We start from the raw sequence: 11273 nt of genomic DNA, 5'->3' as shown, positions 1-11273 counted from the left end.
CGCAGTGGGCTTGGGTTTGGTCTGGCAGGTGCAGGACAGCACAGATAGTCTCCCACACACTTGCACAGCCTGGGGTTTGGCGGATCTCAAAAAAATATTGAAAAAAAAAATCAAACTCCTGGATGCTGAATCTTTCAGTCATTCTAGGCAAGATTTATGTTTCCTTCTCAGACATTCAGGAACTTAAGTTTTTGCTAAAACTTGTGCTACATCACTAGGACCTATAGCTATCCAATAGGTAAGTAAAACAACAATAATTCGTCATTATTTTGGATCCTTCATTACCTAATAAATTTGGATATAGGTATGGTAATCATTTAGGAATTGTGGGCAAAGCAATATTTATGAATCCTATAATTGCCTTGTCTATCCCACCCCTCTTCAGGAATGGGGAAAACCCAGTAAGTGTATTTATAGTAGTTTGAAGATTTGTGGGGACATCCAGGTATGGTTGCAGACACTAAGGAATCTGGGGCAGGGGCCGGAACATCAGCAAAAATGGAAGGCTAACTTGGACTACATAGATTGTGCAACATTAGCCTCAAGTTTGTAAAGACCATTTATTAAACCACACTAAGCCAAACCAAACCATACCAGAGCACACCACAAGATTTGTGGGGTGATCCAGGCACCAACTTTTACAACATCCACTTCCAGATCACACTAATCCCAGCTCTAACCCCAGTGCACTGTCTATAATACTCCACCCATTCTCTTAAACTTATAATCATGTGGATTCCAAGAAAAGCAGAATCTCACTGATCACCCCCTCCCCATCAGATCACCCTCCAAAGGAAGGACAGTGTTCTCAAGGTAACCCAATTATTTCTTAAGCTCTAAACACTGCACCAGAACTATTAAGCCCAAAATGAGATAATAATTAGCTGGGTACCAGCCCACCACAGCATCCAAAAAATGGGTCAGGATGAGCTTCTTCATCATGGTGTGTGCACTTCAATGGCTCAGGATGTAATAATTTCCTTATTTCCCCTTAACTTTATTTGTTAAGGGTCAGCTTGCTCTTTCTCAGTTTCCCAGGCTAAAGTAGCTTTCTAGTGTCTTGTCTTGTATTTTGGTCTAGTCTAGAGTACCCTAGTCCACTCTAGTACATTTAATTAGTACATGTGTGCAGCCCATGCTGTTTTCATTCCCTGTGGCAAGTGTGAGCATGTACATGCCACATCTTAATTCATTTTTGCATCCTCATTTCTTTCCTTCCCTCTTTTTTCCACTCATCCATTGTAGCCTCTGTTGAGCATAGACCTTATCTATGGTTTATAAACTTATATAAATTTAGAGTTAAATATATTAGGATATAAGGATAAACAAAATCACTTTATTGTAAAGAGAAGAGAAATAAGGAGATAGGTAGCTTCATTTTTCAAGTAATGTAGGACTCCAAGAACTGGTGCACAAGGATTTCGATCCAGAGTGGAATTCTTCCTTTAGTGTCAATATAACTTGATTGGCTATTTTAGGCTATGAGATCTCTGATTTTGTCACTGTGCCATTGTACTGCTCAGGTTCCTCTTTTTGTATAAGCTTGCTTCATTCTCTGTTTCTGTCAAGGTGGTTATCTTGAGAATTACAACACAGCCTCACTTTCAGGACTGAGTTAGTAAAAAGCATACATGTACATGATAGAATATTATTTTGGTGTGAATGTGATAAAATATATACTCATGTATGGTTGATTATCCATTTCAATGGTCAATGTTGATTGTCTAGGTGTGTCTCCTTTCTATAATATAGCCACCCTCTCCACTTTGTCTTCTGTACTTGACTGGAGGAGGATAGAAGTGAATTGAGGACCTGGCAAAAAAGGAGGTCTGTTTATCAATTCTTCCTTCTTTGCAGAATTGCTCTTTCTAAGAAGGGTAAACGTTTTTGGAGTCAGATTTATCAAAAGCCTCACTAAGGTCCTTACCATTCTCTGCCTGTTCCTCAACCTTCACTACACCTTTGCATTAAACAGTTTTTAGTAACAAATTTGTGTCTCAGTTTTAATTTCCATTATAACTGAAGCAAGAACCCATGCTACTCAGTGACTGTTTTGTTGTTTTGATACTGAGAATTGAACTGAAGACCCTTGAGTTGCTAGACATACTTGTGCTGCTGAGCTATCTACTCAGCAGCACACAATTGTTCACTAAATTATTTATTTATTTTATTTATTTTATTATTTCAATACAAGATCTTTCCAGGGGTAGTTCAGACTTGCCGTGTTTCCCCTTTCTCAGGTTCCTCAGGGGCTAGGATTACATGTGTGCACTACCACACCCAGGTTGGGGGCCTGCACTGTGTGCTCAGGGTGTCAGGGCTGGCACAGCATGTGCTACTTGTGTTCAAACTTTGGTCTTTAAACTTGACAGGTGGGTACTTAGATCACTGAGCTATCTCCCCAGGCCAGTGACACCACTTTGAGTGTTGAAATGTTTTGGCTTGGGGCTGGGGAGATACCTCAGTAGAATAAGTGCTTTCCTGCAAAGCAGAAGGGCCTGAGTTCATCCCTGGTTCTGGGAAAAAAAGAGGAAATGTTTTTGTCTTTGGCGAGTCATTCCTGCACCATTCACAGTGTTTTTTGCTCTGGAAGAAGACATTTGAGGTGAGGCTGTGGTCTTCTAGCTGTGCTTTGAGGAAAGGTTGTTCTGGGGAACTTGATTTAACTTCTTCTTTCCTGACCACTCTGATGAGTAGGCCAAAAGTAGTTAGGGAGCCTCAGAAGTGAAGACCATTGTTGTTTCCCTTGGGTCATAGTAATTTGTCCCTTCTGTGTTATTGCACCATCAACAGTAGGCTCTGATTTTTCCCTAGACTGAGAGAGAACACTGGATGCTATGGAGGTTGGAGGTTTTGGCCCAGGTGAAACAGGATCTTATTTTGTTACATTGCACCCAGGAGGAACAAACTGAGCCTCACTGTTGGTGCAGGATGATAGAGAACACAACACTCAGCAGGTATAATCAGAGTAAGAGGCCCAGTGAGTGTTTACCTCAGTGTCATGATCAATCCCTAGGTGTTCTGGCTGGTGTGAGATGCCCAGCTACAGAACTCCTTAGATGGAACCCTAGAGCCAGTGTGCTGAGCAGAATGAGACTTGGGGATTATGGCTGGGGTTCATGGTAGCACTTTCCTTGAGGACTGTAAGCAAACTTAAAGGAGCATGGAAAAATACTGGAGACCAAAATCTGGAAGACTTGTATCAGCAGTAATATAGTTCAGGTGAAAAGTGGTGAAGAAAGAGAATGACCAAGCACATAAAATAGTGGATGGGCCATATATCAAGAACAAGAGGGAGTATGTGGCATGACAGAGGTGGGGGGTGTCTTAACACAACTTTTAAAGATGATCATTTCAGAATCCATTCACTGTATTTAACAAATGTCTTTGAGCCTGTGCTTATAGTGGCAGCAAACGCAAGCATGCACCTATGCCGATGGGTGTTTTACCACACAAAGTAACAGGAATGTTTTATTTTACATAGGAATCTGGGTGTGGGAATACTATGAGCAGAACTCTTCATTAACTAATTGCAGTAAAGGAAATCTTTAAAGAATACATGTAGTGCTGCTCCTCTAAGAGGCTTTCAGCCAAGACCACATGTGATTTTGATTGCATGTAATAACTAACAAATAAATATATTGTTATTTGTATTTATAACCAGTTACAACAACCAAGAACATATGTTCTTTTCACAGTGTTCTCTGGGCAGAGATGAACACTCCCAAGGCATTCATACTCCTGTGTTTATCTATATCAGGTGGGAAGGTTCTGGCGTTGTTCCATGGGCAGACACCAGGGTCTGTAGGTCAGCAGGAGTCTCATCCAGTTCTGATGAATATTCTCAGAGATGCTGTCGTCACACCTGGCCTACTGGCCTGTGAAAGCCAAGGGAAACTGACTGACTATCTGTGAGGCATCCTGGGCATGGATGGATATTCTTCACACTGGCATCTTCTAACTTAAGCTATTGGTTACTCACATGGCAACTTTTGTAGGAGAAGAAATGGATGCCCTCAGGAAAGTCACACAGAGACAGAACTGCAAGGTACATACTCACACCCCAGCTTCTGAGGAGTCAGAGGCTCCCCAACTGTCTGCTACCCCTTGCCAGAGATCTATGATCAGATGAGGATGGACCTCCATCAGGGCTTCATAAAGTTTGTCTTTGCAGACTGAGTTCCAAGATGGGCTGAAACTGAAGAGCTTCCGCATCTGGTCTGGTTTGGTGGCCTCAGCCCGCACTCTGGCATACTGTTCACCACTCACCACTCGTCCACTCAACAGCTTGTCTAATACAGCATCTACAGAAGTTACTCGGGTCACCAGCTGATGCAGATGCTTGTCCACAAAGTGCTGTAAGCCTGGGGCATTTGGAGTGGAAGGTGAGGCTGCAATGAACAAAGAAAGGTTTCCATTATGGGCCCCACCTCTGACTCCCTGCATCTCTATCTTGACCACGTCTGCAACTTTGACTTCCTATTCTCTCTGGAAAGATATTTAACCCCAAGAAAGCCTTAATGATTTTACTCATGGTAGCGCAGAGTCTGATGCTGAGGGGAGGGGTCCATGGTTGCACCTTGAAAAATTGTATGGGGTGCTGGCTTCATGTGGGTGGGGGTAAGGGCCATGAGGATGCTCAGTATTTTGTCACTGAGTATGTACTTCTCCAACCCAACCTCTTTGAGGTTTGCAGTGAGTAAGCCTCCTGTCTCTTTTCTTCCTTCTGGGACTAGACAGAATGTCCCAGGAATGCCACTGTCACCTGTGACTATGACAACTGTTACTGACCTTTGACAGGTGGAGGCAACAGAAAAGCTATAGGTCTCAGGTCTCCTGGAGGAAAAGAGAGAGAGAAAGACACATCAGTAAGAGTGATAGCTATAAGCATATCTGACATGCCTTGAAACTCCTCCCAACTTCTGATTTTCTTAGATGTGAGGACAAGCAACAAACTATGAGGCTATGTAATTTGGTTTGGAAGCCACTCAGAATTTATCTAGATAAATAACATATGTACATGGGGAAATTGATGCACAGAGCCTATGATCACAAACAAGAAATAAAGGCCAATATGTAAGAAAGCCTTAACAATTTCTCACACAGCTCCTGAGACTCACAATTTTTCTCCCTTGTTCTGAACTCAGTCATGGTGATAAAGTAACAAAATCTCTTGTGAGACAATTCAAATTATTCCACATCTTATTCCAAGCAGAACTGACTACTTTGTCCTTTTTGGTTCTTCTATCCTCACAGAACAACTATGCACATTCTGCATTTGGATGTCAGAATCAAGATCGAGAAGCTCTTAGGATGTGGGAAATAATAAGTGAATTTTAATAAAAATATCAAAGATAGCAACAATGAGGATAACAACAATGGTGATAACAAGAAATATGCTGGTTAAGGAATTTTTCACATAGGAAAGGAAGTTTCACAGCACTGATGTGAACAAGGACTGAAAATGTGAGCAGATTACATTTGCTGTGCCCTAATCATAGTACCCAGAGAAGGAACAAGCACCCAGGTGGTGTTACTGTCACCATGAGATATATTTGGATGTAGTGAGCATGTGGTCTTTATGCATAATTTTACAAACAAGATTTTGATTCCATACTGACTGAAATGTAATTAGAGACCTAGTGAGAAAAGATATTTTTATCATTAGTAAATTGTTTCATTACACACACAACATGCGTGTGTGCATACGTGCGCATGCATGTGTGCACACACACACAGAAATCACCTACATTATACAGGTTCTGAGGATTTTGCATTCAAATTTTGGACTCGAACTCCTTGATTTACCTGGTTTCAACAAGGCCTCCCATATAACTGTCTCATCTTTCTTGTGTCTCATTTCCAGCAGGATTCCAGACCCAAAATATCCAACATATATCTCAGAGAAGAGCTGAGGTTGTCTGGGGCTTCGATAGCAGAGCTCTAGTTCCTGAAGAACAAAAGTGACACTATGTGAGATGTTGCCATTTATATTCAAGTGAGGCCTTCCTGATGTACTTTTCCCCAACCCCCATGAATATGTTCTTGGGCCTGCTTAAACTCATCTGGGCTCTGAATGTTTCAGGTGACCAACTTCAGATTTCCAAATGAACTGAAAGTATAATGATGTATTGAGTACGTCAGAGATATGTCAAGGTTTATCCTAAAAGCAGTGCTGTTTTTCTTTCCATCATCTGTATCCCATGGCTTCCAATGCCCAATCTTGAATTCAGTTTCTCTTTTCTCTAGCCCAATATTTCTGGTTCTTAAGCTCAGCCTCTTTTCAATAAGCAGAAAATTTATATTTATCTCTTTTTCCAAATAAAATCCAAGACAGAGTTCTCTCTGACCATGTTCCTGTCCATTTTCTTCAAAGTTATTAAATGATCACTCAGATTCCAAATTTAGGTACCATGTTATCTCCTATCTCTCTCCATATTCAGTCAATTCACCAAGTGCCAGTGTCTCTACAATAGCCTTCAAGACATCTTACACAGACTAATATGCCTTTTGATTTTCAGAATCATTTTGTTTCAGCTGTGGAACCACCAGTTTTTCTTCATTTTCATTTCTAGTGTCCTGGTCATGCCACCATGAAGTTTCATCTGTAGTACTGCAATAGTCTTTGGATTTACTCTCCATCTCCATTTTTGCATGCTTATCATCCATTCATGTCCTATAGCTAGGGGCATCTTTAAGAAAGCAAGTCAGGTCTTGTATTACCACATAAAAGGTACTACAAGGGCTTGCCAGTGATCTTGGAAAAATTTTAAACTCCACTTCAAAGTCTACTGGCTGGAGGGAACGCAGAGAGAGATTCTGCATTAACCCCATCTTTTGGTGCCTACGCCAGTCTCTGCCACAGTGAACTCTTTTTTGTCAGCTGGTGATGCTCAGTTTGTGCTCACATCAATGACTACATACATCCTTCTGCCTGAAACACTGTGCTGCAGACCTGCACATGCCAGAGGCAGTGTGGTCTGTGAGGCCTCAATTCAGGTGACATCTTGTCAGAAATATGATGACTGACTACATAGTCAGTAGAATCTGGAGACACTCTCATGATGCTCTATTTGCTTCACAGAACTTGCTATCAGTATGCTTACTCACTCTTAATTATTTAAAGATTTCTCATCTGCAAGGAATTAAAATTCCAGCAGGAGCTGTCTTAAGATCTGTGAGGTCCAATCAACTACCTCTACTGAGGTAGATACCCCCCATTGGGTTAATAATTATAAAAAATATAATCCCATCTTTTTGTGGTGCTTTTTAGAAATTGATATGGCAAAAAATACCAAAATATTTATTCTTTGATCCATGTTTCTCAATGGAATAAATCAGTATGAGCTCCTTTTGGTTCCTGGACATATGGTCCATCTGGAGACTTTAAAAAGACCATGAGAATACTTCAGGGGTGGCAGCATCTGACTGAGGGTCATAACAAGTCATTTTTTTCTGATTCCTTATCACCTTTTCCCATTCTGTTGCTTTACTACTAACTTCCATCTGTCTTCCTCCCTTGACATCTTTGGAAACACAATTATGTGGTCTCATCTTTTCCTTATTGGTTTATTTTCCTTTTACTATTTAAAGCAAAGGAAAACTCTCTAGTATAGTCTCTCTTCACTGTAGCTACTTCCCTGAGGCTAACTGACTGTCAGATGTATCATCCTCTAACTCCCTTGCATATTAAAATCTAAATTTTTGTCTCAGAATTTTCATTCTTCCCAATATTATTCTTGTACTTATTACTTGATGAAAATGTGGCCATTTGTGACTAAAAGGAGAAAAAGTAGACTATCAGTCTTTCTTAAGAATTTCCAGCAGAATTGTACATTTTCAAGTCTGGCCCTCTGTTCCAGACCTATTACAAATTCTAGTAATAGTCATTTTGTTTTTATAGTCACCTATGTTATTATTGTCTGGTGCATCCTTCCTGAGCCTTCAATCCTGCTGCATTATCATTATCCCAGCCAGATGACTGAAGCATTCATCTCACACTCATCTAATTATGGTTAAAATACATATTACCCTTCATGTGTGCTTCTTTAATCCAGAGCAGCAAATATGAGCCTTGATGACATTCAGACATTGTGGATTAATGCCCAGTGGCTCATCCTTTTTGACCCTTTCAAAAGTGAGAAATACTGAAAGAGACACAAAATTATGCTCTTGTGTCCCAAAATGGAAGTGAATGTCATCGGTAGATATCAGGGCCATTACAAAGTGATCTGAGATGTGCAGCTAAGTCCTGTTGTAATTTCTGGACCATGCCTAGGACATCTACTTCAGACACTCTATTAGGCATCTGCAAAATGTTACACATATTCCACCATGGTGTCTCAAAGAGTAACTGTTTTACTCTTGTTGCATAGATCTTGCTTTACCTTGGTCTTAAGGATGGAGCAGAAAAGTATAAAAACGAAATACAAGAAGTAAAGCCATGCTGTTATGTTGAGCTGTAGGTGACTCAGGTCAACAATTTCTGACACTGCCAGTCAAGTGGAAGACCCAATACTATTATGGATTATTGGACTCTTTTAGAATATTTTGCTGAGTTAACACAGCTATAATATTCAAATGACGGAACTAAACAAAAAAGGGGATATATAAATGAATGTCCATTTTGTATCTGTGTATTCAAAATGATTAAGATAGATATATAGTTACATTCTCTTGATGAATAGAGGGATTGTTGTAATAGTGTTTGTAAATAGGGTATCATGTCTGCATCTTGTACAGCAAATAACCGCTAGGAAGACAGTATGCAATGTGTTACTTGTTGGAACTATCCTACCATTTTGATTTGAAACCATCTCATTGCTATTTGTCTGTCAATAAAATTATGGAAAAAAATAAAAAATAAAAAATATAATTAAAACAGTAACTGTTTTATCTTAAAAATTATAGCTCTATGCCTGCTTAGTCTACTCTCCCTAGAGATAAGATTTTCTGGGTTTCTCAACAATCATACAATTGTCCCTGTTGTCTTTCTGACTATTAATTCTCCATTCATGATTTTTTGAAATACAGTCTTATCATGTAGATTAGGCAAGCCTTGACCTCACTATATCCTCAGGGTGACCTCATTTTACAGAATGACCTTGACTTCCTCTTAGTCCTCCTACCTCATCCTACTAAACGCTGGAATTTCATGCATGTACCACCATACCTGGTTATCCCTGATTTCTAAAAATACCTAATCTACAGCTAATCTATTTTCTTATAACTTTCCTGAAGTTATGCAAATAAAACCTAAGTTCTACACAAGTTTCTTTCTAACATGACAACCCAAGATTCCATATTGTGTAACATTTGGTGTAATGTGTGTTAAAAGTCCAATGTGTTGCACTACAGGTATGTTTTTGTGCAATTTAACAGGAAGTTACTAACACCTTATAGAGCAAATGCTTTGCAGTTCTTCCCCATTATTCTTTCTCATTCTTAATGTAATCTTTCCTCTCTCTAACTTCCTTTGTTCCTACCTTTGAAGTTTTCCTGCTCACTCTGATCCAAGTTGTTTTCTATACCTCCCCAATTTTTCCAGCCCTTGAGAATCAACTGAGAACTGACCCCAAAATTTTTTGAAGAATTCCTTCTGACTTCAAGCTAGGTTGGATACACTGTTGCTCACCTTGGGTACGATCTCCAGCTCTCCTGAGCCAGACACAATGTAGCGGGATCCCACATAAAGGTCGCTTGTTGGGGGTGGCTTGTGTATTCGCTCGAACTGGAACCTATTTTCTTCATCATCTATGGCCTATGGGACATAGAGAATATGTACTGAGGAAGGCATTGCCTTTGCAATCAGATCTGATAAGCTTTGTTGATGCGTCAATGTGTCAAAATGTTTGTGTTGGTGAAGGCGAGCTACATCACCTCTGCACCCATTTCCCCCGTTATTTGGCTACATAAAAATTTCTAAATGTCCCACTGCTATGTACAGGGTGGAAACAGGTTCACTGGAAGGGAAGAAAAGAAAAAAAATGCTAGAAATCTACAGTTTTTGGCATGCAGTCTCTCATCCTTTTAACTTCTAGATACAGGCTATACAAGGTTGTCTAGTGAGTGCAGTTCAGTGTGCCAGAGTTGTGACATGGTTGCTCTGTGCATGACCACAGGACATAAAATTACACCTAAATTGAGGTTACCAAATTTTATTTCCAGTTGAGGATCTGTTGAGATACTTCCCTGTATGCATTTCATAAGTACTGGTTTATAGAGTTACCTGCCGTATGGTGCAGTCGCTGGGGACCAGGTAGAGATGGAGTTTGACTTCCTCAGAATGGATGTGATGGTACAGCAGTGTGGTACAGGTGATGGGGATGAGTCTCCGAGCAGCAGGAATTATTTTCAATAGAACTCCCACTGGAGAGAAGGTGGGGTTTTGCAGGACTATGTAATGTGCCTCCACTCTGGATGGCGTCTGAATAAGCATCCCCTCCTCTTTAAAGTGGGCCACGTGGAACAGAGATCTGTCCACATGTTCTCCTGTGAAAAATCAGATAGGAGAGATATGAATTTAGTGCTTTCAGTGAGTCAAGCTTGGCTGAGCAGTACAACCTCAGGGCTTAGTCTGTAGACATCCCTGTGGGAACCCAGGGTAATGGTGTGAATACTTATGTCCTTCAAAATTTGTACATTGAATTCTTCCCACCAGGTGAAAGCAACCAATAAGAAACCAAACAATCTTATGAAAGCATGCAAAAGACCTTCTTCTTCCCTAGGAGGGTACAGCTAGAAGATATTATCTGCTAGGAAGTGGGTTCTTGCCAAAAGTTGAATGTAGAGTCACCTTGATCATGGACTTTAGAGGCAGCAGTAGTATGAAAACTAAATTACTTATGTATAGGCTACTTTGTGTATAGTATTTTATTATAGCTATTATGGTTTGTGTCTAATTGTTACCCCTAAGCCAAATGCAGTCACTGGGGTGGCTTCTAGAATTTGTGATTAATTCATGATCCAATGTGGGGATTTTGGATGTGAGTCCTACACATGCCCTGGTGAGGGTGATCTGCATAAAATATAAGGAGGGGAGAAAGGCTTGCTGGTTGCTGCTGCTCCTCCTTTTGCTCTTTGCTGTTTTCCACTGCCATGAATGTCCACCCTCTGCCATGTGCCAGTTTGCTTTGGACCCACCCAAGTATGGAATAAAATCTCCACTAACTGAGCTATATAAACATTTACTACTTTAGTTTTGGGTGTTGGGTATTTTGTCCCAGCAATGAGAAAAATGTAACTGAGAAAATAATAAATAAAATGAGCTGAGA

General features: G+C 40.3%; 1 protein-coding gene across 1 annotated transcript in view; it reads right to left on the bottom strand.

Annotated features, from left to right (window-relative positions):
* Positions 1-2727: 2727 nt before the first annotated feature.
* The window catches only part of LOC105743096 (NACHT, LRR and PYD domains-containing protein 1-like), a 32703-nt gene continuing 24157 nt past the window's right edge, over positions 2728-11273 (bottom strand). Inside the window, exons 8-12 of the mRNA XM_023723412.1 lie at positions 10229-10491; positions 9635-9760; positions 5809-5950; positions 4792-4836; positions 2728-4391 (exon numbers count right to left, since the gene is read on the bottom strand). Of these exons, the coding sequence (XP_023579180.1) occupies positions 4057-4391; positions 4792-4836; positions 5809-5950; positions 9635-9760; positions 10229-10491 (911 nt within the window). The 3' untranslated portion in view covers positions 2728-4056. The remainder of the gene's footprint in view (positions 4392-4791; positions 4837-5808; positions 5951-9634; positions 9761-10228; positions 10492-11273) is intronic.

This window comes from Octodon degus, unplaced genomic scaffold (assembly GCF_000260255.1).
Source record: "Octodon degus isolate 3935 unplaced genomic scaffold, OctDeg1.0 scaffold00098, whole genome shotgun sequence".
NCBI classification, from domain to species: Eukaryota; Metazoa; Chordata; class Mammalia; order Rodentia; family Octodontidae; genus Octodon; species Octodon degus.
Note: the sequence above shows the minus strand (reverse complement) of the source record. Positions and strands in the feature narration are given on the sequence as shown.